The 27,542-nt window shown below is 40.5% G+C and overlaps 1 protein-coding gene across 1 annotated transcript; it reads right to left on the reverse strand.

The window, feature by feature from the left end:
* Positions 1-3,072: 3,072 nt before the first annotated feature.
* sema3ab (sema domain, immunoglobulin domain (Ig), short basic domain, secreted, (semaphorin) 3Ab) lies at positions 3,073-27,542 on the reverse strand. Its single transcript, XM_078256848.1, has 17 exons — positions 26,770-27,542; positions 19,084-19,244; positions 18,600-18,662; positions 15,508-15,627; positions 14,635-14,725; positions 13,732-13,851; positions 12,822-12,964; positions 10,590-10,704; positions 10,391-10,460; positions 10,132-10,276; positions 9,796-10,015; positions 9,592-9,683; positions 9,451-9,492; positions 8,692-8,849; positions 7,195-7,262; positions 5,960-6,105; positions 3,073-5,683 (listed from the first exon to the last, which is right to left on the reverse strand). The coding sequence occupies exons 1-17, from the start codon at positions 26,885-26,887 to the stop codon at positions 5,147-5,149; spliced, it is 2,409 nt and encodes an 802-aa protein (XP_078112974.1). The 5' UTR covers positions 26,888-27,542; the 3' UTR covers positions 3,073-5,146.

Raw genomic sequence — 27,542 nt, forward strand, 5'->3', positions numbered from 1 at the left:
TAACACAGCGCTAACACGCTACCAAAGTCTGATGGAGAGCAGCTCAAACAGACACACAAACCTGACCATGTTTCAAAGCATTATCCGTCAATGATCTGTACATCCACCCCCAAACCTACAAAATTAAGTTTTCCAGAAAATAACTTAATAACCCACGCCCAATCAAACACACACACACACACACACACACACACATACTTATACTCACATACACACACTTCCACCAGCAGTATTGACTCAATGACGCAGACAGGGACGCTGCCATAAATCTACAAGCCCTTTATAAGTGACAGCTGGATGGAAAAGAATAGATTATTACCTCACACTGAGAGCGCTGTGATACACAGTACCATTCTCTGCTATAAGGTGGCAGAACAGAGGTATGCCATATGAATGTTATTTCTCGCCTAGCTAATGGACTGGATGCTGTCATGGGTCATTCTTTAGTTGTGTAAATGTCAGACATGTTGTCGCTGAGTGGATCGTGTTTGTCTGCGCTGGGGCTCTGAGGGAGATGCAGCTCTCTCCACAGCTCCCAGCTGTGTGGCGTGTCCTCTTTCAGGAAAACAGATCAAATGTTGGGAGTATCCATATCTGTGGTTTGCATTATTATCCAAACATCAACAAATATGTGGCTGTACATGCTATAACATGGTTCTAAATCTACTGCTTTTGGAATTTTCCATTAATCTTCCAGATAAAACCAACATGTTGTCTCTCGGGGTGCCCCAGAACAGACCAGTTGGAACACACCAGTGATATGTATGTACATGTCTCAAGTAGAACCATACTCCATACCATAGTGAAGCATCAACCCTGTGTATTGTCACTAGTGTAAAATAAATGACTCTATCTCTGCTCCATTTCACTTTTTCCAAGCCTCCTGATAGACGGGAATGCACCGATGGCTCTTCCCCACAGCGGCAGTGAAGGATGCAGCGGCAGTAAAAGATGATGGGTGTCTGAGGGAAAGAGTCTAATGCACACATGCACATGCAAACATGTGATCAGACACATTCCATCAGCTGCTTGCCAGATGACTCCTAATCCACACCTTTCTTTTGAAGCGTCTATACCGAAGCAAGATGAGTTTCACATAATGAAACAATTAAGTAATCACACTCAAGTTTCATTGAAACTCTCTCCAGTTATTTCATTTCTACATTACATTCAATCTCATTATTGTGTTATCCATACCCATTAAGTGTACTATATTTTAGATGTTTTAAATGTGTTGGTATAGTATGTGTCCCCTTCACAAATGGAGCTCACAAAAGAAAATTCTACTACTTTACTCTCCACAGTGTCCCCAAAGTACCATAGCAGTTTGAGTGCAATAAAAACAGCAGCAAGAAGGTTATTAGCGTCTCCTAAATCTCTGTATTCATGCTCTCCACTCTGTCACTCATGTGTCACTTTTTCCATTGAGTGTTAGTGGTCCTTTGTGTGAGTATCAGGGCGGTCCTTTTCACTCATCCATGGCCTTGGCTTGGAGTCAAAGGGGGAGCTGCTAGTTTCCATCTGACAGAGTGGGATGTTGGAGCTGAACCGTATCCAAAGAGGTCCCTTCAGCCACTGGAGGGCAGTCATGCTCTGTGTCACAGGTATGACTATGCCAAAGAGCAATCCTAACAAGGACTTTTGTGTTTGGAAGCAGTTGGGGAAAAGCTCTGAAAAAGCTCTACTTTGCTTTGATAATAACATGATCATACTGTGTACTTTATGCTGCAATTTTTCATTCATCTCTGTCTATCTGTTTTTGCTCAAGCATCCTTTGCATTTGTGATTTATAGAATGAAATGTCACTGCCTAAATCTAATAATGTTATAGTAATTCTGAAATATTGTTATACTGTAGTATGGTGTGATATAGTACACACACTTGTGTCCACCCTGTGATATCAAAGTGTAGCGATGCCAGACCATGGCCAAGGGCAGGGTCACAAATGGTGTGTGTGTTTGTGTGTGTGTGTGTGTGTGTGTGTGTGTGTGTGTGTGTGTGTGTGTGTGTGTGTGTGTGTGTGTGTGTGTGTGTGTGTGTGTGTGTGTGTTCCGAGCTGACACTATTAACACAAAAACCTCTCTATAATGTTCCCTTTGAAGCATCTGAGGAAGTTAAGACTGAAACTCATGAGCTCCCACAGCAGCCGTTGGATTGACTACATAGGTCAAGGTCAAAGCCCAGGTGAGATATATGCTCACTGACCTTTGACACTGGATCAAAGGTGACCAAATGTGTCAACAGAAGCTCTATTGTGATAAAAACCAAGTCTGCTGCAGCTTCAGGACTACCATATATGCATCACGCACCTATAGAAGTTACTATATGCTATACAAACAGATGGGAAATGTGAAATCACTTTTTTCCAGGGATATATGTACAGTATATGTGTGTGTGTGTGTGTGTGTGTGTGTGTGTGTGTGTGTGTGTTGTTCTATTATAGCCACCAGAGGGCAGTTATGAAACACACTTCATATTTTGTCGAAGGATCTATTGAAATGAAGTTCTGTCAAGCCATTGACACGGCGTCGATTTAACGCAGAAGCATAAATTGTCCTTAACTCCGACACTGCATGATATTTTGTGTGCAATCTTGCATGATAATTTGTAGTAACTCTTGTATGTTGTTTTGTAGTGAAACTTGTCATCATTAATCAGAGCTGGTCACACGATACACTAATGAAAATATTAAGGGTTTAAAAGGTTCCTCCTGCCCCTCAACAGGAGGTGGCGTTGTCAGTATTGAAGATATTCTCTTTGCTTTGGCACTACAAATACTTTACTTGTCTTAACGTAACCAAAAATACAGCATAATATAAATAATAATCTGAAATATTAAGGATAAAGTATACAGGTTCATAAAAGTTTGTCTCATTAATATGGTAATGAATACAGCAAGGTAGACCAAAATCTAATCGGATCATCTACGCTACAGTTTCTTTTCACTAACCACATACCATGATAGCAGCAGGACACAGCACATTAAAAATAGATTTAATGAAACCAACACTTCATGAAGAGACATTTATTAGATCAGTAGAATACATCACCACCATCATGCCAAAAAGCAGCAGTAGCAGCAGCAGCACTTCATTTCCTCACTTTCACTGTACATCCAAGACAGATGCAGCGAGTCACTCTATATTTTCTCTTTGTAATAATGATCTTATCATTTCCCATTTCTACTGAAAGTTCCACAACTCTGGTGTTGAACTTGTCTTGTTAGCCTAAAATTGCTTCCCAAGGGGCGACTCCAGCTGTTTCTCATCTTCCTCTATCATGGCTTCCAAAAGCAGATGAGGTTTGCAAACACTCACTACACAAGGTCATCTGACATACTGATGTGTTGCAATGCTCAACTGACATTGTTCAATGTTGTTGTTCATTGTTAGTACAGGTCTGTGGACCTTTAAATCCACAGTGAGATCCTGTTTAGATCTTGTTTATATTTTCTTTATGAATACCTACCTCAGGAATGATCAATTATACAGTTTAGAGTCCTAACAGAAATAGTATGTACATCTTTGAAATAGTTAATATTGTGTACTGCATACCAAACAACAGAATAACGGTGACAACACCAGACTAGTATATCATTGCTATAGCAAAACAGGAACACTATCGTATTCACATGCACTAGTACAGTGTCATACTTGTCAAACATAGACCATATTATTTATATTTACATAATGTTCACAGCTACATTCCAGGTTTGTGGTTTTGTGTGTGCATTTAATAACAAAGGATTGTTATAATCAGAAAAACTAGAGTTTGTTATGTCACATGCAGTGAAATGAGGTTGTTACACTGCGCTGCCTGTGAAGAATATGAGCATGAGGCAATGAATGTGGCAGAAAAAAATACAGTAAGGATACTGGGTTATTGCTCAGTGCATTTGATATGTAATGCATGTAATATTGACCAATATTGATAAATAATGTCCAGTCTTACTACAGTATTTGTGATAATACAGTTATTTTAAGAGATTGGTCCTGTCAGATTAATTAAACCAAGGAGAAAAAAAGCCTGCACATCGCAAACATATTTTCACAATGTACATAATTGTATATCAATAAATACACATATAGTGGAAACAAAGTGTATACAAATCAAATGAACAGGGAAGAGAACTCAGTGTGACATTTCATGCACTGAGATGATGCAGTTGGCAGACATCCCTACTATATAAAGTGACAGTCAATGACTGTTGACACTGGAAGGAATCTGATGATTAAAAAAAACCAGAAAAACAGAATAATAAAACCTGACTTTGTTTGGAAAGCTTATGAAGGGCGTAGACACACAGGCTAGTACAAAATCACCCTGTATACAACTGCTTTCCAAAGACTTTTTCTTAAATAAATGATAAATACAACTGCAAGCCATTCCCTTTAGTATGAGGATACATCATATTTACGTTATATGAATACAGTATTTACACATCTTAGCTACAGAGTTGTATTTGTTGACAAATGGTGACCGTTGCTCCCAGTTTCTTGCAGTGCTTGGGCATTTTTTCTTTCTCGTGTTGACTGATTTATCCATCTATAATACCAAAAATGACCAAACATCCCATTTGTGCTTTCCATGAGCTTTACTTATTTTGTGCTTATAACTGCACTGCAAGTCCATTTACTCTCCAGACTGTTTTTTTAATACAATCACACCTCCTCTTCTTTCATATTTGTGAAGTCAAAAAAGAAATGATCATCTACTTGGTTTCACACTGATAAAGACACCTAACTAGCATGCCATGAGACAATGCCATTGACATCTCAATGTGGAGTCAGTGATAGCTGTAAGGATGGGTAAATGTATCCAGTTCTTGTGCCGGTTGACACTGTCCATCTGCAGTGTTCAGGCTACATAGGCCAGCTGAGATAATATGCTTGAATGGTCTGGCGTGATACAACATCCCGTTTCCTACAGTCCTCTGTACTGTCGTACTGTAAACATGGCTGCCCACGCACAGAAAACACCAGCCGGCAGATTAGGCTAGTATTACCTTTATGTCCAGCTTAACTTTTCTAGCCAGTCTTTGTGGAAGATGTTTCTCAGTATGAAGGAAAAAAGTGGGTAGGTTAATCGGGGTTACAGAATGAGGGTGTGGTTGCAGGTTCGGGTGTTAAAAGTCAAGGTTTATAAGTCAGACACTGCGGGGAGCCCTCTCTAGTTCATGGGTCCTGCGGTTGCGTCCCTTCTGCCTCTCTTGCAGGTGTTTCCACTTGGCTGCCAGCCCTTGAGCATGCATGTGGGTGCGAGGGTTCACAACCTTCTGCTGCTGCTGCTGCTGTTGCTGGTGTATTTGTACTTGCTGCACCAGGTGAGCTTTCTGCCTCCTGTGCTTTCTCTCCCTTTTCCATACCTGCTCACAGAACTCGTCCACGCTGTTGAGAGTTGGGTGATTGACCAAAGACAGGAAGTCTCTATACCACAGCTTCTGATTGGGAGTTTCTTGAGGTGGGGAAAGATCCTGGGGGGGGACGCTGACTGCGGCCTCTTCATCGCGATGTAGCAGATCCTCCAGGCGCTCGCTGTCAATGACCTCTAAGTTCACTTTCAGAAGTGTCTGCATGAAGCCGTGCTCGACCGCCTGGCACAGATACATCCCAGAATCCTTCTTGTTGAGTGTGCGAATCAGTAGGCCCTGGTCTGTCCTGATGAAACGTTCTTCTGATTTGATCTACAGAATGATAGAGACAGAGTGAAAGACAAAGAGATTAAGACAGGACTTATATATAAATCTAATTATGCCTCATGGCTGTTTTGATTTATTTCACTTGAATCAACCATGGCATTAAATATGAATTAAATATTAATAAATAATATGGTACTGTATTATCTATAATCAATCTTCATCATGAATTACCATCTATCATTATTTATCTGCTCTGCAGAGAGATTGTATCTGAGTCTTTTTCAACAAAATAGATGAAGTGTGTGCTGAGGTAGTTCCAACCTCTTGCTTGCGGTCATCAGTAGAGCGTTGATACTGCCAATATGTCAGAGCTCTCTGGGACTTGGGACTGCACTCAAGGAAAGTGCTGCTGTTCTCCACACCATACACAGTTTTATCCACGAGAGTCGTCTGCCCACTTAGTTCATCTAGATGAAAAATGAGAATATATTAGTCACCCAAGTTAGTTAAAGGAAATTTGCAGGTTGTTTTTGCAGATATCGGTTGTGGTAATGGCTGAATGTTATGTTCTACAGCCAGCTTTTGTGATTATTAGTGATTTTCTGTATGATACTATCTCTGCTTTTCGGCTTTTCTTTGACTGAAATGTAAAAATAATCCTTTGTTTTCTAACTACTGCCTGAGGTAGGGGCCTGGTTTTTACTTTTTTCAATGACTGCATTTTACATTATTTTGTCACATTATCCTGTCTCTTTTCTTATCACACTTAATCATGTGCAGAATAGGCAGCTCCCACCACAGAGGCAGTAGTTGGAGGAAATGGGCTGTAACTAAAATCTGGGTTTTATACAGTCAAGTAGGTGTAATGTTATTCAGTCAGGGAGCATCAACCAAGGTCAGTGTTCTTCTGATTGATCTCCTGAATCTACTGCTACAGTATATTGTTTTTATTTGTAGCCTTTCTTTATAATGTAGAGTGCTGTAGCTGGTTAAAATGTATAATCAAAAATGTTATACTACTACTAAATGGGTAGCAACAGGTAACAGTTATTTTTGTGTGTCTGAATTCCTCCTTGTCAACATACTGTAACAGCTTTCAATAACTTTTCTTTTCTTTTGTTCTTTACAGTTAAATAAAAGACACATATAATCACAGTCTATTAGACACAAGTGTGAGTCCTGCTTTTAGACTAAGACCACCAACAGGGCAGTAGAGTGAAGGGTTTGGCATCAGAAAGGAGGCTTGACCATGTTAATTAGAAGCTTCACATGGACTGACTCTAATCTTCACACCACCAGAGACACATAAAACACACACATTCAACTGGCTTCTCTATGGTTCACATCGCTACTGGAAAGGCCAGCAGCAGCTTTGGGACCATTTTTATGTTCAAAGAAAAACAAAAGCTCTTCTCAATTTATAATTTGGAAAAAATCATATATGCTACTAGTCAAATTAATTATGTCTGTACTGAAACCAACATAAAAATATGTTATTACACATTGCCCTTATTATACCATAGTTAGTAAAATACATTTTCTTTTCTTTTATGTACCATGGTGTTGCAGATCTGAGCATTGTGTGAGTGGGTCTCCATTCCTGATATCTTGCCTCCTGGTTCTCCTGCAGAAACACAAATATAAACACCTTCATGAGTCAGCAGACAAACTGGCTTCTTTGTGTGTGTGTGTGTGTGTGTGTGTGTGTGTGTGTGTGTGTGTGTGTGTGTGTGTGTGTATGTGTGTGTGTGTGTGTGTGTGTGTGTGTGTGTGTGTGTGTGTGTGTGTGTGTGTGTGTGTGTGTGTGTGAGAGAGAGAGAAAGAACAACTGTTTGCAGGGAGTTTGTGTGGGTAGGTGTGTGTTTGAATGGTATTTTGATGTGCAGCAATAGTGGAAGCCAACACAAAAAAGTAAACTAGCAGCAGGCAGCCTATAGCATCGTAGAAAAGCTTTAATTATACGGCGTGTATGACAGAGGAATTCAAACCTTATCAATCATTTCAGCCTGTCATCTCTCTGGGTTGCAGATGCGAAAGAGATGGAGTTTCAAGTAAAATGTGAAACATAACCCTTAGGATATTTTCTGTAAACAATAAATGAAGAAGCTATGGAGACACCAAAAGCAAACTGGTAACTTCTCCCCCCTCTGCTTACTATTGTTCTAACCCAGCGTTATTAATTGGAGGTACGAGTTTGTTCTGGCTTAGTTATGTTTAAATGTAGGACTCTGGAGTCCAACTAACTGCGTGAACAGGATACTGTGCAGCTAGCATTCAAATCAATAAGCCCCATGGAGCTATGAGTGGGAGGCTGCACACAGAGCACACACAAGTACACACATACATGAACACATTCAGATCAGTCCACTACTCCAACCGCGCTACCACCAAACCTCTAACACCGACCTCACCCCTGGTTCACCCAGACAGCCTCCAGACATCACAGACATTGGGTCTCATTTACAGTAAACACATGAGGCAGGTTATATTTCTAGCTCTCTGGTAGAAACACGACCCTCTACCTTTAGGGGGTTTTGGCAAATATACAAAGCCTGCACTATAAGTGTACCCTAACTCCAGCCCTGCATTTTATTTCAGTCTGACTGCATATGTCCTCAATCACCACGTTAAAAGCCTTGTATATAATCCGGTTTTACCCCTGAAAAAATATAGTCAATATGTTAAACACAAGTAATTCCTAAACAAGCATGATTAAAACATGTGTTGCACATTGTACATGTTCAAATCTAAAGCAGGTTGACCTTATGCAATACACAAATACACCTCTCTGCACATCTTAATTGTGCTACTTGTATCGGTTTTAGTTTTGAGAATGTTCTGATTTATCCAAAGGATGCATCAAATCCAACGTGTATACCTTAAGTTTGTGTGTTTAATTACCTGCTATTGGTTGGAAGTATTATATTGCATTTGAGCCAAACTTCAAAAATACCGGCTCAGTGTTTTGAAGCGCCAATTATTCGCTGTGTACAAGGTGTCAGGCAGCTTGTAAAAAACGACATGATATGAATGTGTAAGTATATATTCAGTACCTCTTAGCCATGGGAAAGTATCTGGAGCACTCAGTGCCATCCCATGCACAGTAAGGGTCCCTTGCCAGGCAACATTCAGCACAAGCCTTCCCATAAACCTCACACCGATGCAGAGGCATCTGGGACACACCAATGTCTGAGCCCAGGTACAGTTGTTGCTGTGAGGGTAAAAGAGAAAAAAACTTAATTTTCCAAATCTGATATTTTATGTCTTAGTATCTCAGTTTAGATTTTACATTTGGATGAGCGGTGCTTTGAGTAATATGCTTAGCTTGTGTGTTTTAGTGAAGCAAAAATACCTCAGTACCCTCCTACCTGTCAATTACATGTCTTGTTTTGTTTCTCCCTGCCATTTAAGTTGACGTGCTAACTGTTGCTGAAAAGCCAACAATTGAGATCTTTGTGCGATAAAGTGCTTCATCTCAAAATGTTTTAAACAAGCGCGTCTTTGTTCTGTATTTAAGCAAGGTGTGTCACCTATCAGGAAACGCTCTCACTCTCTAACAGACAGGTTTTTCAGACACATGCAAAAAAACAATATAATAAAAATAATATTTTTCTTTTTGTAACATATTTCCCTAATGCAATCCGGAGGCTTATCTCCAGCCTTCACTGAAATCAGTTACTGAGGTCATATTCTTTCGTTTCAGATTTATCTTGATACAAGCTTGAGCTCTCCTTGTTGGCTACAGTCCTTTGATCTGCTACACATGTTGCTATAGTTTCTTTTTAGATAGCAATAAGAACTACAATAAATACCTGTTTTGTTGACAGTTCCATCGCTGTAATGGCTGTTGGCTCCTGTACAAATAATAAATGACACATGAACAAATTGATTAGACAACACTTGCGGATTCTTCAGTCGTCCTTTAACTTTTAAGTGATGAGAGAATGACTTACTCTGAAGACAGTCATTTCTTCCAATAGTACTTCCTCCAGGTCGTGCCAGGAGCCTCTGGGGATGGATACCACTTTCAGTATCGTCCCCATGTCTAGCACACAATGGAAGCACACATGTCTTGAGTGATCTATTTATTTAAATCGGTCAATAAATCAGGTTAGTTTACAGTATACATGTATGCAAATGTAAATATAAGTGTATACCTGTGCCTATGAACATGACGTCATACTGGCCATCTTCTGCTTCTACTTTGTCCACCACTATCTGTGTGAACTGGTAGTCCACATCTGTTTTGACTATGATTGGTCGATTGTTAATGGGGTAGACAGGGTTAAACATGGCTGGGTGGCTTCTGGCAAAGGTTACGACTTCATCAGGAAGGTCCTTGGTTGTATCAAATCCGCCAAATGTTTTGCTTGGGCACTGGGGGAAAAAAAAGTTAATGGTTATGAAAATTACAGTAGGACATACTGGAGAATTAACTGTCAATATCAGATCATAACACACTGACATCCCAGTTAAGAGTGTACTGCACTCACCGTGCCGGGCCGGGGGTAGGGAACACGTCCCTGGAAGGGCACCCACTGATAGTTGGGTCCATCTCTATGAGCGTAAGGACCCAGGAAAACTCTCCTGATGTCTGTCATGCTGTACATACACACAGCTGAACCTTTGAAGATGTTGCTAATGGGCAGAAAGAATGAGTCAGTTAAGGAAAAGTCAGGTTATTGTTGAAAACACGGGTCATGCAATCCGTAATGATGATGACCAAAACTATTTCCATGTCAGCCACAGTACCTGGAAGTGGTAAATACTGCATAGATGATCGGGCTCTTAGGATCCTTTGTGCTCATGAGAAAAACATCCTCTGAAAGCCAAAGAGAGTACACTGTATATTACAGACAAAGTATGTTATATTCTTCAATGAAAAGAAAGCATTTCATCTTCAGGAAATAATGCATGAAATACGTTTCAAGGTGCGGGAGCATTCACTCACGTAGTTCATCAAAGTGTGTGTCTATTCCATTACTGCCAGGCACAGAGCAAATAAGTCGAGCCTTCAAGAAGGTGGTCCACTTATTTACCAGACTCCTGTGGCCTCCCAGGTCATTCTGTTGGACAGATTTAAAAAGAGCACAAGCTATATAATGTTGATGGAGGGCTTGGATTGCCTAATTCCATACTCTACTTCTGAGCTGTGAATGTATGCCTCATTACTCTCTGGTTGAATAAGGTGTGGTGGATATACTGGCTGGATATAGAGCATGAGAACTGCCTACCCTGTTCAATTTATGCTGTCGTTTTCCCTCTCCTACGCCTTTAGAGCATTCTGTAGACGTGATCTTGTCATTTATATTACAAAACAGATATGATAAAAAATGAGAAAGATCTTCAATGTCTGGCCAAAATCCCTTCATTGATTGGTGAAAAATGTAATATATAAAACCTTTAACTTGTAAGGCAAGGCAGCTTTATTTGTATAGCACATTTCAGCAAAAGGGCAATTCAAAGTGCTTCACATAAAACATTAAAGAGCAGTTGAATACAATAAAAAATATAAAAACAGATAAAATACAATATTTTAGGACGCTAGTATGGGACAATGTATAAGACGTTGCTCTATACACGTAATCCACCCGCAATCCTTGCTGTTCCCAGAATGGCCAGCCCCACCAGTCTTACTTTTTAATTCTCTTTATATGCTGACATAGATTGTCATACAGTTTCAATTTTCAACCATGTAACTTCAGTAACAATTAAAAATATAAAAACAGATAAAATACGAGAATACAAGTTACAGTGCAGTATAAGAAATGAACAATTATTTAAAAAAAGGCAGCATCAAAAAGAAAGGTCTTCAGCCTTGATTTAAAAGAACTGAGAGTTGCGGCGGACGTGCATTTTTCTGGGTGTTTGTTCCAGATATGTGGAGCATAAAAAGTGAACGCTGCTTTCCCCTGTTTAGTTCTGACTCTGGGGACAGAAAGCAGAGGTGTCCCAGATGACCTGAGAGGTCTGGATGGTTCATAATGTAGTCATGATTTATCAAAGAACCTATAGAGACCTCCAGATTAGAAGTCATGTAAGGATGCATCTTCTTTACAAAGACACAGTAGATAGCTTTTAGACGTTTTAGTCAGTTTATGAGGTAATGATAATACACAGTTAAATGATTACATTTGTTGGTCTTGAAGATGGATTTACAGAAGAAACTTGTGAATGAATTCTTTCCACTAAATAGATCTGAAAGTTACAGAAGACACCCAGACAGCTCCGTGTACAAAAGACAGCTAGTACTAAAGAAGCCTGTCACTCATCCAAACATCCACTTTAAAATGCTTTTCTCATGATGAATAATGGATTTTCTAGGTGTTGTGAAGAAATATGACTCTTTCTAAAGTCCTCCCTAATAATATATGCCTGTGTGCCTCACAGTTAAGTGCTTGTTTTCCAGAACATAGCACACAAACACAGAGGCACAAAGTGCTGGCTCATAAAAACTAATCCCACTTAGTGTTGATTTATGACAGTAAATTAGAATGTGTCCAAATATGCATTGGGCCAAATTAATAGCACATCTTGCATAATGGATGGCTTGTCTTTCGTTGAGCATAGCAGATTCCTGACATACTGGGTAATCAGGCTGTTATGACAGAGTCACGATATGCAGCTAAATGGGAGGTTGAGGCTGGACATTACTCGCTGATCTGCAGTCAGCCCGGTGGATTCCTGCTTAATGAATAAGAATAGGATTTGGAGCATAAAAGCTGATAGAAGGCCAGTGATTTAACGGCCAGATTTAACATAACCATCCCCTGGAGCCAGAGTGTGTAGCAGACCCAATCAGTGCCAAAGCCTGGCATTATGATAACAGTGCAGGCCTTGACAGCACCTTTGCCTCTCAGGTTCTGGTGACATTTAACATTTCGCTCAGGTTTCTGTCTTCAGGGGCTGATTGTACCACACACAACAAGGCCCACTCTTCTCCAGGCTAAAAATAACCACAGATAACAGCCCCTGAAACCTGCCATTATGAAAGCCACTCAGACACCCGTCAAGTGTTTTTCCAGATACAGAAGCTATTTCACATAATGTCGATGTGAGATTACGTGTGTCTTTGTCTCTCTCCTTTTGTGTGCATCTGAATTTTTCTCTGTGAGAGCCAGCTTGTGTGAGTGTGTGTTTAAATGGACATGTGGCTTGTGTGTGTTAATGTGTGTGTGCGTACTTTGCAGAGCTGTCCGATGCGAGCATGTGTGGCCTTCCCGGCGTGCTCGCCATCTAAAGCGTTCTCTTTGAAGAGCAAGTAGATTTTGTCATCTTCTGGATTGTCACTCTCTGGAATCAGATGAACGCCAACAAACCTGGGATCTGCAACACATAGAGAGACACACACAAACATCAAACAGGTAGGTTAGAAAACACAAGAGCAATGGACAAGGACAGGTAATGGTATCCTTTCATTTAAAGTGGCTTTGCCACATTGAGCCTGTTAAGTAATAACACAAGTTTAATATTGAATTCTAAACTCCACAGGCAGCCAATGGAGAAAAGCCAACACTTGAGTAATGTGCTCCTTGCTCTTTGTTAGAAAACAGGCTGCAATATTTTGAGGCATGCAACTCCTTGGCTGAACACAAAGCATTGATTCATTTCTCAGTCCTTTCAAAAGGTAGAATATGTCTCTTGATATGAAAAGACAAACATGGAGACAAGAATAAATCAATTCCCAGAGACCGCTGCAGGGTTGACAATAACAAGGACCTCGGTTTTATCTATGTATTACTGTCCATAGAGCCCAGGTGATCCTTTAGGTATTTTGTTTGCTGATAATAAGATCATCATGTTTAATATACAAGGACAGCTGAGTGTCATCCGCATAAAAGTGGAAAGCTATATTTAAAACTACTAATTAAAAGGCCTGGCGGCAATATATAAATAGAAAATAAAAAAGGCAATCCATAGGTCAGAGCTGCAGCATCAGACTTGACATCACCAACCGCCACTGAAAATGTTCAACATAGTAAATTTAAAGACTTAACCGACAGACAAAGACAAGGACCCAAAAAATATTACATATTTAAAACTGCTCATGAATACGATCAAACTTGGACAGTGATTTTCCTCTTCTCTCTCACCATTTAGCCACCGAGAATCATGTTGCTCCGTCCTGATTGGGTGATGCTTTCCAAGAGTGCGAAAGATGGCAAAGTCCCGCCCCATAAAGTCAGCTGATGTCCCAGCATACAGTTCTCCATCTGATAGTAAGAAGAATGAAGCATGCTAGTTTAGTAACACTGGATGATAAACCAGTCCGAGGTGATTCCCCCCTGTGATGCAGGTGTAAAAATCTAAAGAAGTGTTCAGGGGCTTAGCAGTTCAGGTAGACGTCGAGTCCTTGGAGAACACAGACAGTGATGGATGTGATGAACATCAGGAGTGTGAAATTGACATTAACACAGTAGGCAGGGCTAAGAAGGGAAACAAGGGAAGGGTGAACGCATGAAGTGACACACAAGGAGGGACAGGACAGAGGTGTGAGACTGGGGGAGTACATAATAATGCTGGTGAGAAGGGAGAGAGAATGGGGAGAGGAGATGAGGGGTGATGGGCTGGAAAATGGCCATCTGCTAGATTAAACGGTGTGATATAACACAATGTGACTGGCAATAATTGGGGGTAGAGAGGAAAGATGCTCACATAGTCCTGCTTAATTTGCCAAAAGTGGGGATTCAGTGCAAAGAAAGCTTAATATAGTGTCATCCGCCATGCACGCCCAGCACTTAAAGGAGGTATATTCAGATTGAAATAGAGTTTACAGTCCTGCCAATGAGTGGTCTCCAGTGTGTAAATACAAACTACAGAGCAGATCCACTTGTAATGAATGACAGGAATGCCCTGTTCTGTTATTCACATTTTACACCCTATATATCTGCTGAAATGAAAGAGTGAGGCAGAGGGTATTTTCAGGAGTTCCACATTTTTATTTGACCTCGCTCTAACACCCAGAAGAGCAGCACAGTGTGTCGGTCTTAACTCACCAATTAACATGGAGGCAGTGAGCAACTTGGGGTCGTAGGGACTCTTCCCTCGGCCATTTTCTATGAGAGGCTCCAGTCGGAACACACTGTCCTGGACACGAAGAGACAGAAAGTTACAGGAGTTGTAGTAAATTATCAAACACATGGGTTTGGTTTTAAATGTATACCTTATTTTTTTATGTTTTTTTTAAATTGTTTATTCATGGAGCAGATAAAGAATACATTATGTGACATTGCTGTACAGTGTAAAAAACATGTTAAAGACAAATCTGAGGTATGAGGTATTGGTGCAGTTTAAAATCATGTTTCCACCACCATATACTCAGGTAAGGATTGAGAATGAAAACAATACATCTCATCACTCTCTATGACTTGGTGACCTCAACACTCATAGGAAAGCCATTAGATGAAAAACATTTCTTGATTATGATCTATATACAGTAGATGGCCTTTCTCAGAGATAGATCCTGTGTCTAATTGTCTGTAAATAGCTGTTTAATGAATAGGAAACGCACATTTATAAACCAGACATTTGGAGGAGAAGAGAGCAATTTCCTTTGCGCATACTGAAATTAACACACACATAAAGCGGTTCCATATTAGAGTGATGAATTGGAAATCTTGCAGACTATGAAACCCTATGTGTAATTTTCCACCTCGTTTTGCTGAATGAAACCATTTTTATGTACTTAGCAAATCATCAGAGAATGTACTTACACCGGACTACACATGGTCCTTCACAACTTGAAATACTTAAACTTTATTATGATATAAAACCCGTTATGGTTTTTATTGTACTGTAATACTAACATGCATTACATTGTGTGTGACAGCTAGTGGAGGCAGTAAAGAAACTGTAACATGTGCCTGTACCTCTGTTTTCTTGCCCACCTCCAGGTAGGAGCACACAGGGTGGAAGGCTCCCGTCCCACACACATAGAGATGGGTCTGGTTGAACGGCTGCAACACCTTGATGAAATTTGAGCACTCCCTCTGATTGATCAGAGATAGAGAACAGAAAGCAGGATGAATAATCAACTTTTGACACAAAACTATTTTACAGTAAAGTCACAATTTTTACAGTCTTTAGGGCCACCGTAGCTTATTGTGTTAGTAAAAAAGTGGTGAAACGGATAGATAAACAGGTCAGACCTCACTAAGAGCACAGGTCACAGAGGAAAATTTGATACTTAAATAGAGAAATCTGTAATGATAACAGAGCAAAGCCTACTGTAATGTCCTGTAATCCCCCAGAAAATGGTCTACATACGAACTCTAGCACTGTGCTGAGTAATAAATCTGGAAATAATATTATGACCAGACTAAGCTTTACTATCCATGACTCTGTATTTTTTTCACTTCATCTTCATACAGTGCGGCAGCCCTACCCCATCTCCACCCGGACACACACACTACAGTCTTTCTCTCTTTAACTCAGTGACGTCTTTCACTGCTGGCTTCAGAGATTTTATGCACATGAGCTGTGTAATTTCCCATGGAATAATTGTGAAATCCATACAGGAGGGATTTAGACTAACAGAATAGTCGAATAACAAAAGAGGCAGTAGACAAAAGTCAACTATAATAATCCCACTGTATACCAATCACAGTAATGCAGTCCAACGTTGGCTTACTGTTATTATGTCATTAGAGTATACAAAAGTGATGTTCTTTCTGCATTCTACTGGGACCTTATGTCTGTTTGTTTAATGATCATGATTATTGTAGGAACATTTATCACAAGTGTTTTTCTGGACTGTAATGTGTGTGTGTGTGTGTGTGTGTGTGTGTGTGTGTGTGTGTGTGTGTGTGTGTGTGTGTGTGTGTGTGTGTGTGTGTGTGTGGCACAACAGGCATCTGTATGTGTTATATGCATTGCTCTGTTGCCATTTGGCTTATTTCCTTGTGTTTAGCAGTACATGCCTGAGCAGACCTGACCTCAAATAAAACTGAATGTGTCATCACATATTCCAAAAGAAGACGAAAAAGAGAATAGCGCAACACATAATGCATGACTAAGTTCATCTGGCTTTACTAGGTCATCAGCAGATAGCAGCCTCTGTTTGCATAAGCTTTTGTTGTCATTTAAGCAGCTGTCTTTGGATTTATATAGCCTATGTGGGTGAATTTATCTGAGTGATGAACGTCGTTGTTACAAGCAAAAGCAATAACACATGACTGTGCATGATGTCTTTGCACCGTTGTACCTGTCATACCTCTGCATATTTAGCATGGTGATGCAGACAAGATGACTCCAACCATACCGGTGTGTCCAACATGCCATACCTTACATTAGCGGGTTTGTAATGAATAGTAAAATAGCATGCAGATATCTTTAAAAACACAATCACACTTACAATTCAACGAATGTTATCCACATGTTGTTACAGAAATGTCTAGGATTTGATTTTAGATTTTGTGCAGATGAGAAAATGAGCGCACACATTATACATATGGAACTAAATCTGCTGCATGAAGCACGAAATATGAATATTGCACCTAAACAGAAAATATATTTTCCCTTCTACTGCATGGACAACAATTTGTTCAGGGATTTACATGTTTGGAATTGACTTAGTGCACATTTCTTAGGCTATGCAATAGCTGCTGCTTTCCTTTTTCTTTTGTGGGTGTATGGTCACACCTTTCACAGCCATCTATCTCTTTCTTTCCTCCATGGTTTATCTTCTGAAGTGTTTGCTTACAGTACATCAGGGGGCATCAGCAGACTCACTCTCCATTTCTCTCCACCTCTCTTTAATTCTCACTTTCTTCCAACTCTATAACAGAAAGACCACCCCTCAGGGCACCTTATTCATCCACGCCACAATGTTTACAGAAAACACACAAAGGACTTCATGGCGCTTTGAATCAACCATACAGAAGGGCAGGAGAGCTTGGCCAATACCCAGGCAGAGAACTGAGGCACAAACAGCACTGCCATGATTTTACATTCCAGCTATTGCCTTAGGCTCTATTGAAGATAGAATTCATAACACAGCTTAAAGGGAGCAGAGACAACCTCTCAGTGTGTTTACACAGAGTTTCACCACACCACACAAGGTGCTTTAAAACTGGACACGGCCACAAACAGGGAGATGTGATGCTTGGCTTGTCATGCAAGGGTTGACTGAGGTAAAGAGTCTAAAAAAGCCCTGGATCATAATGCCACAACAACATTTTGAAAACGTATTACTGTCGGGTGCAGGATAAGAATAATGCTCTTCATTATGTAATTTTGGAAAAGGCAATTAGGTAATTAGTTAAATGAATTACTTAACAGGCATACCAGCCACAATAATGTACTCTGATTGGGTGACACCAGTTTGTCTAATTCAAATGGGGAAAATTAGCCTTTCTACTTGAAATACTGCAAACTAATCTGTCTGAAAGGATCCTGTAATAGTAAGCCAATCCAGGCCAAGACCGGTTTTTATTTGCTCCCTGAGGTTAATTCTTTCTAATGTATGAACAAAGATGAAATATTTCGGTCTAATAACATGGGAACAATAATGCCTATGATCCTTGAATATGTGACAGTAGTTGTTATTCCTGCAGTAATATACCAATAGGTCTGGCAGAAAGCACAACAATTTCCCAGGCCTCCCTCTATTAAATGGTGTGCCCAGAGGCTTGATAAGTGATTAAGGTAAAATGATGGTCTAAATCTTGGCTCTGACATTATGATCAGTCCTACAATGAGCTAGGCGGTGTGCTGTCCATTTGAATGATTGGATATGTCAACACACTGGAATAAACAAGCTGAAAGATAAGATTAAATGTCATCTATATGGAGCACACATACCATGTGATCCCAGTTTAACTACAAGAGAGGTTTACTTTGAGTCATGCAGAGTTGCACTTCTTTCATAGCACAAAAGAACAAAGACATTTAACAACATCTGTGGGAGTGTGGGGGCAAAATGCTGACACCCACTTGCAAGATGGATGGTTTTAGCTCTTACCGAAAGATCTTTTCCTGCCCACTTGCATTCATCTCTTCTGGTGGGAGAAGCCGGCCAAGGGATCTGCAACACACACACAGTTCCTGTGCATGTTAGAGAAGAATCACCCTCCTCCACTCCTCCTATACAGCTACTGCTTGTGTGCACGCATGTGTATATTTGAGGGATGTTGGAGCCACAGTGTGATTTGTTATCCACTTTGTTTCAGTTTACTCTATTATTCATCCAGGTGTGCAGAGAGCAGCTAACATGCCTGCCACAGCGTGTGATCGTGTGCGACAGCCCTGGTCTGAAATATTCATGAGATTATTTTCTGTAGAAACAAAAAAGAATGTCCTGAGATACCTGAACCCCTGACTGGCACTCTGGATAGAGATGCACACAAGGCAGACATTAAGTCAGTCAGAAACGCACACAAACTTTAATCATGATAAATGGATGAAACCACCAGACAGACTGATTGAAAATCAAACCTTGTTTTTACCTGTGTGTAGTCTCTGCTGATATTGAGGAGGTTAAAAGAGAAGATGTGGTCCTTGGCTCCCACTACAAGTCTTCCTTTCTCCTCGTCCAACAGGAAAGTGTGGTAAGCTGAACTGTTGGCCAGGCCTTCAAACGTCTCAAGGTTGTTAGACTCCAGCATGTCTGCATAGAAAAGTGATGATCAGCTTAATATGATAATCATTTTGTAAAAAGCACAGTAACTGTGGCCAGCATGTAAGCTAAAGAGAATGCATCAGGTTAATATTTCAATGATTTTATTACATTTCCATGGGTGTCTGAAAGACACAGCTTTGGTTTTAGAAAGCTTTCAACATTTCCAGCCACTTGGTTGACCACAGGTTCACCTCTCCATTCATAGTCTGCCTGCTCAGTTGTAATGTTCCACATACACAGACTGTTCACTGCTCTATGCTGTGAGGGTACACTCAATGATAAGTTAAAAAAGTGTTACATTAGGTTGTTTTGGCTATGTCCCTAATAGACTGGTCTGTTTTTTCTTTTTATCAAACCCTCCTTCAGAGCTTTTTTATTATGTGTTTTTATTTATTATGTGCTTTTTGTGTATTTATTTTATTCGTGTAAATGTTGAAGCTTCTATTCCCTTTACAAAATGTTCTCAGGACTAGAAATGATACAGCTTTGCCAAGCAAGGCAACTGATAGATAGTGAAGAACCACTGCCAAGCCAAATTGGACTGGGCAGGTATGGCAGCACTGGGAGCCAGTGATCAAACTGTCTGCATGGGGAAGTGACCTTGACCAGAGCAGCCAAGCAGAACTTGGTACACTCACAGTGGAAAACTGGAAGGAATATATGACTGTGCTAATATTTCATTGTCCAAACTGCAGGATTACTCTAAACCACATCAGCTATCCGGACATGTTACTATGGGCTACAGCTCACGTTTTGCAGTGTAATGCAATGGTCTGCCAAGTCTGGCAAAGAAGCGTCATTTGCTTTCACAGCAGAAAGCCAAACTTGTCACAAACAGACATTAAGGCTCTCATTACCGTAACGACCTCTAAAGGTGGCATTATGACTGTGGCATTATAACACCTTTTGTGTAGCATGTGCATACACAAACACACATTCATGCTCTGTCCTTCTCACATTTTGTTCTCACCCACAAAGTCTAACTATGCCGCCCTGCCATTGACCACCCACACAAAAGGGTGGAGAATTATGGAACAGAGGAAAACTGGTTCCTTTTGGTGCTCTCTCTCTCTCTCTCTCTCTCTCTCTCTCTCTCTCTGTCTCTCTGTCTCTGGGAGTAAATAACAAAAACGTTCATAAATGTTTTAGCAAGGAGAATGCCCCCTCTCTGAAGTGTGTCAGAACCCAAGAGAGTGAGAAGACACAAGCTGGCACACTAACTGGTGAAAGAGAAAAGAAAATTGGAGCAGAGGGGGCATCACACTGCTTTGATTCATTCATAAAACCCTCTCATTTTAATAAGAATTTAAACATGGGTCATGAAAGCCGTTTGATTCTTTGATTATGATTGTCTAAATTAAAATCAAATCAACATTCTGTATTACTGCATTATAATGTAGTTCCGTTGTTTTAAATTAAGGGGTTTTGGAGATTTGATTAGATGTGCTGGTAACACTAGCCATTAACAGGAAGTGTAAAATAGAAAGGGTGATGAGATTAATGTAAAAAAAAAAAAAAAAAGCTTGATTTGAAAAAGGAAATATTTTAAAAATTAAGAAAACACAGCTGTGGGAGACAAAGGAAAAAAAAAGAGAACCCTTTGGCTCCAGTTACACATGTCCTTGTCTTTATATAACATTTTGCCTCTATTATTCTGTCAAACACTAACCTTTTTTTCACTGACATTAATGCATATACACTCATGTGAATGCCACGTTCACATGTGCGCGCACATGCACACTATTGTACACACAGGATGGTAATATACAATGAGTTGGCATTGTGTTTTTATTGTCATTGTGTTGGTGATTTAGTTGGTTTCCTGTGCCTCAGCGCTGATGGGGACAGATTTAGTCTTCTAAGTATAAATTCACTGCACTGTGTGACCCAGCCAGAGAAGTTGACATCTAAACCTGACTTAATAAGTCCATAAGGATTTAAAAGTATTCTTGAAGTCAGAAAAGAACAGATCTAGTCTGTAGCCATTCAGATACATAATATGACTCGCTCCAAACCCCAAAGCCGGTTAAGACAGTAGCAATGCAAGCCAAAGCAATTTTATCCATGAATACGTTGCACAATTTAAATTATGATTCAACAAATGCTTCCAGACATTTACAGTATCAACTTGTGTCTTGTATGCATATTTATGTGTCTGTAAATTGACACAGTTCCAGTAGATTACACTCTTTGTATTTTATTGGGGATGTTTTCTTGGAATATTAGTAATTACATTTTCTAAAGAGATTATTGGGCTGCACATAGCACAGCCTCTGTCCGAAGAATGGAAAGAAGCTCAAGGTCATAAAAAGAGGCAGTATAAGTATTGCTTAGCCAAAGCTGTGTCCCAGATTTATGCTCCTGCTGTAACCTTGGTGATCAATCATTAGTGGATCCACTGTAATCCCTTCACTTACAGCACCTGCTACCTCAGACCCTTTTTCACCTGCACCAGTAAAGTGTTTGTGTGTGGGAGTGAAAGACGAAGACAGAGAGAAGCCACCCTCCACATATGATAGTTTTACTTTTGCTCCATAGAAGTAGGAAATACTTCTGGTTTTGCACCCAGCAAGGTAATAATACACTCGCACACACACACACACACACACACACACACACACACACACACACACACACACTCATGAGTCACCTGGAAAAGCAAAAAGGATCCCTTCTGCCTTCTGTAAACCGCCAATAACATAGTGTGTCTTTGTGATTTACACAATCTGTTCATCTAAAGGAAATAAGTATTAGCCCACAGAATAATACACTTGTTTTATAAACAGCAAAGTGTCAAGGATCTGTAGGGCAACTGCACAGACGTGATGACTGCACTTCTCCTCAAACCACATCCCTGTGTGAGAGAATAGAGATCAGCATCACCACATTCACCCACCATACACAGACACACACTTCTCTGTTTTGTGAAAACTGTCTATGGGAGTAGTGTCCATGGCAACAGACCATTCAATAGAGACTACTGCTAAGTTATTAAAAGCTATTCATCCAGAGACAGATACTCTATGGGTATTGTGTGTGGATCTGTGTTTGTGTGTGTTTATGAAGCATGCTCTGATGTGTGTTATTGGAAAGAAACAGGATGTTTCCAAGCCATGCCAGAGGTAGTAGCCTATACATGTCTGAACTAGTGTCCCTTCTGGTTAAATATACAATGGGTTAACACTCTGTGCATGGATAGAGCAACAATGGTTTTTCTCCTGTTTATCCTGCAACTTCACACTAAAAGTGTTGATACATTGCAAGCTCTGTGACAACATTTTTACAGTAGCCTAATAAGACTGTTTAAAGTGTGTCTTTAATTCTGTGCTACATACAACGTACTTGGTGTTTTTAAAGAGATACAGACAAACAAACAGGCTGACAGAAAGACGGAAACATAAGGACAGGTGGATAGGAAAATGTCTTTATGCCGAGACATAAAAACAGGTGGATAGGCACACATTTTAAAATGTGTGGCCGTAACAGGTGTCAGCTGTTGCACTGCCATATTTTACAAATTTTCTCTTTTAGCCCATTACTATTGAGGGAGGGCTGTCAAGAATCCTGCAAATGTCACTTTTTACCAGCTGTTTGTTGCCTACTTTTTCTTTCATGTTCTTTTTCTATTTTACTATCCTCTCTCTCTCTCTCTCTCTCTCTCTCTCTCTCTCTCTCTCTCTCTCTCTCTGTGAAAGCGGAAGAGCAAGAGGGAAAAGTGGAAAGTGAGAGAGAAAGCGAGTGAGTAAGAGAGAGATAAGGGGGCAGATGGAATGGTTGCAAAGAATCAACAGTCCCTTGTGAGACTTATAAAAATAAACTCTTTTACCCTACATGCTCTCCATCTTTCTCTCTATTTCTCGACTGGAGGGTACAGAGAGCGTTATATAAGTGCTTCCTAAGAAAAAGCAGAAACACGTCTTAACAATAACCCACGTGTGGCCGCACTATATGTGGGAACACTGAAGTCTGACCCTGATTCAGCAGCTTCACTTGCGTTCATCCTTCACATGGCTGACTGTATGATTGCACATTGACAAAACACAACGTATCACTGCGTAACTTTGAGTGTATACAGTCACTGATTCATCCACGCCTGAGGGAAAACACCACAAAGCTTCACAGTCGAATAATTTGTTCGGTGTCAAGCAGAAATGCAGGCAAACACCTTCTCAACCTCAACTCTCACATATTGCAGACTGGTCTGCAAACTTGCATGGTTTGAGCTGATGGCTTTAGTTATAAATGAAAGAGTATACTCAAGATGTGTGGTTGCATTTTTCAGGCAATAAAGTTAGTGTAAAGAATATCTGAGTTGCATGTCTAGGGTTGGGCAACAATAAAAAATTGCAATGTATTGTCATTTTAATGTAATTAAAACTACAAATGTTTTTGTATAACACAGTTGTGTCTGATGTAAAGTATCAAAGTGGAACAAAGTTCACTGCATTTGAGTTTGATCATTTTAAATGTGTGTTTTTATACATTTGCCATATTGTGATTTATATTAATGTTGGAAAATGCTCTCATTGATATTGTGATATGCATTTTAACCGTATTGCCCAACCCTTCATGTCACTATGCCAGTTTGTTAGCCAATTGCTATGGGCACTGGAGATGATGAGCAGACATTTTACATTGCAGCTGGTACAGATACAAAGACAAAAAACTACAAAGATTCCTCTTAGAGCCCCTGAAACAAGTCAAACAAAATCTGAACACTGGCAAACAAATCCTAAACATGACTCCAGTTGGAGGGGAAGAGAGACCATTTAGAACCCGAGAAAGCCTCCAAACATCCAGCTCTCTGAGTGTATAGGATACCTTCCCATGGCCATTCAGGGCCATTCAGAGTTTATACAAAACACACCCCGAGAAACCCAACTCCGCTCCGAAGATTCTTAACGTGCTTATGGATTAAAGGTCTTTAAGAGAACTTCTCCATTCTCCAACTCTGATTACAGTAAAAGTCAATTCGGACTACCATGAAAATAAGAATAACACAAAAACACAAACAGCTGAATGTATGACTGCTAGAGGAAGACTTTTGTAAACTGTGAAACCAAGAAGTTACTACTGTAGTTTAAATTTTCTTGGCAGTTTTCGTACTTGGTATTCAAGAGTAAGAATTTTGGTTGGTGTGTGTGTGTGTGTGTGTGTGTGTGTGTGTGTGTGGTGTGTGTGTGTGTGTGTGTGTGTGTGTGTGTGTGTGGGTGTGTGTGTGTGTATGTGTGCATGTGTGTCTGTGCGTGTGTGTGTGTGCGTGTGTGCACGCGTGTGTGTGTGTGTGTGTGTGTGTGTGTGTGTATGTGTGTGTGCAAGCCGCTGGCTCTGCTCAGGAAAGGGGTGGACAGGTCAATGAGAAGGAGAAGGGAAGAGAAGAACTACTTTTGGCAGTACACACACATCCTATAAAACTAAAGTACCCCTCTCTTCCCTTCCCTGGACAGCAAACAACATGTGCTCTACTTCTTGTGGCCCATAAACTTGCAAAACCATATGGAACTTTGTTTATTCCCAAGAGGATCCATTTACCCTGGGGGTGTGAATCAATCTCATATCAATTAATGTCAAAGTATAACATATGTGAAATGCCTAAATTTATGGTGCTGCAGTGCACTGTAAATCCATGGCCTCCCACTATCTCATTATCACCCAGTCACTTAGTTGTTTATACAGTTGGACCTTAGCTCGTGTTTAGGTAGCCATGGGGTACCATTGTGATCTTTCCCCCTACTCCATTGCCCTTCTGCCCCTCAACCCTCGCTTTCAAAGATCTGTTGGAATCTGCTGGGGTTCAGCGGGGCGTGTGTGTGCGTGGTGTGGTTGGTCAAGGAAGTTGGTATGTACTGTGTTCAATGAGGGGCTCATACTGTGGGGGAGCAGGCTGCTGCTCAGGTTCACGCTTTCAAGAGAAACACTTCCTGCTGTGTTCATATGATTTAAGTCTTCAGTAGAGAGTCTTTTTCACCTATCACAGGGGTAATAAATAATTTATATGATATAAATGATTCATAATGCAATAATCCCATGTCACTTGCCTAATGGGACCTTCAGTGGATACAGTTTGATGAAATTCTACAGTATTATATGAATAATTTTCCACCATGTTCCAGGCATGAAAATTATACCTGCCCACTATCCTCTGGCTAGAACTCCTCAGCCAGATATGGTGCCAAATATTGTTCCCAACAGCCAAAATGCGAATGAGGTCTAATGGAAATATTGAATGTGGAGATGGCAGCCAAATAACCGAGCTGGCCGGGCTGCTACCTGAAAGCCTGGCTTCTAACAGAGATATCACTGCATGGGCGTGTTTCACCAAACTGACAGCATGTTGTTTTAAATGACTGATACGCTCACAGGTATCATTATCTAACTACAGATGGCCATGTATTTATGTTTGTGTGTGTGTGTGTGTGTGTGTGTGTGTGTGTGTGTGTGTGTGTGTGTGTGTGTGCAGACATGCGTGTGTATGTGTGTATGCGCATGCTCATGTGTATAATTATGGATCTCCCAGTGCTGAGCGAGAAATATTTCTCTTTGGGAAAGCCATCTGCTGAAACAGACCTGCACCATTCATCCTGAGTATAATTACCATGCAGGAAAGAACGGAGCGGAAAAATGACATCCAGGAAAAAAGAAAGGGAGAGAGGGATAAATGACGCTCAACTGCCAGGGAGTCCATGTCTGGCACCACTTTTCATTGCAAAACTGACAACAGCAGTTGATCAAAACAGGGACAGAGAGATAGGACGATAGAGTGCATCAGAGAAAGACTTTCGTTATAAACAATTCAGTTGTAGGCAACTAAAGTTACTTTCCTAAATACTTCACCACTAAACTGCTCTTTTCTCAGCATAGCCGTACATTCAGGGAATTATTCCCATTAATTCCTACAGTATGTATCATTCCCAGCTGATTGATTTACTGAACCATTTGAGTACTATACCTATAATGTTGCCATGAGGGTTTTTTTTCCAGCTAAACTGAATGTAATGGATATATTATATTTGGAAGAGTTATATGCATAACTGAGTGAACATTAAATAGGAACATGCTTTAGAGACCTGCCGGTGATCTAACACCATATAAAACAGCTTTTTAATGTTTGAAAATTAATTGTAACTACCTGACTAAAATCAGGGGGAAAAAAACAAATGCATTATTCCATCACACAAGCAGAGGGTACATCTGATAAGCAATAACATTTGACAAGCCTTGTAAAGAATCTACTTGCTTCAATTCTGTTGGCGTTGCTGGTATTTTTACAAATAATCAAAGAGAACACATATCTCTGCCTCACAGTGACATCTAGGATCTTGCAGTTACTACAACTTCTATAGAAAAGCTTTTCTAATCACATTATGGGCACATTTGGTTCGGGGATTTAAATCTACATGATCAAGAGGCAAGGCATTAGGACATATTGGCATGAATTCAGACAAGATAGTAAAAGCTGAACCATTTAGAGATTTACCATTCATCACAGAATGCACAAATGCAAAGAACTCACCTTTATAGGAGAGTTTTAGCCGGGGGACGTTGTTCTTGGTCTGTTGGGCTCTGCTGCCCTCCGTCCTGAGCAGAACCACCCCACACAGCAGCATAATGCTGCCCCAGAGAGAGTCCATGGTCCTGGGGCAATAGAGGCCAGAGAGGTCCTTTAAATACACGCCTCCAGTGCAGTCAATCTCAAATATTGTGTAGTAGAATAAATGTTCCTGTTCCAGCGATTATGAATAAATGCTGGTGGGTCAGTCCAGACTGGTTCTCAGCAGGTCTCGTCCCCTGCCAAATCAAAAATCCTTTTCTGTTCCAGGGGTCAAAAGCCAAAATTAGAGTCCAACTCCAGGGGAGACAGAACCTGCGAAGCAGAGTTGTGGGTTACGGGTCAATGTCACAGCAAGTAAGCCTCCAACACCAGCAAGTCCAAGGTAAACTTGACCAAACTAAGCACAAAGAAGAGATCTTCACCATACTCAATGCGAGGAAGAGTGAGAGGGTCTTGGTACGACTGCCATAGTTTTCTGTCCTGGTACCTAACCAACATGCAGCTCTGTCTAAACAGCCATCCACCTTGTCACTGAGTCTCTACCTTTAGTGAAAGAGAGAAAAACTGGTCCAGTTTGTTTCAGCTGTTAATCCAGTCTGCTTGGTAAGCACAATCTGCACTGACTCTCTCTCTCTCTCGCTCTCTCTCTCTCTCACTCTGTTTTTCTATCTAACTCTCACTCTACTTAACTCTGCTCTGGACTAGTTCAGCCCCACTCAGCGCAGCTCTGCCCT

Source organism: Sander vitreus, chromosome 8 (assembly GCF_031162955.1).
Source record: "Sander vitreus isolate 19-12246 chromosome 8, sanVit1, whole genome shotgun sequence".
Lineage (NCBI taxonomy): Eukaryota > Metazoa > Chordata > Actinopteri > Perciformes > Percidae > Sander > Sander vitreus.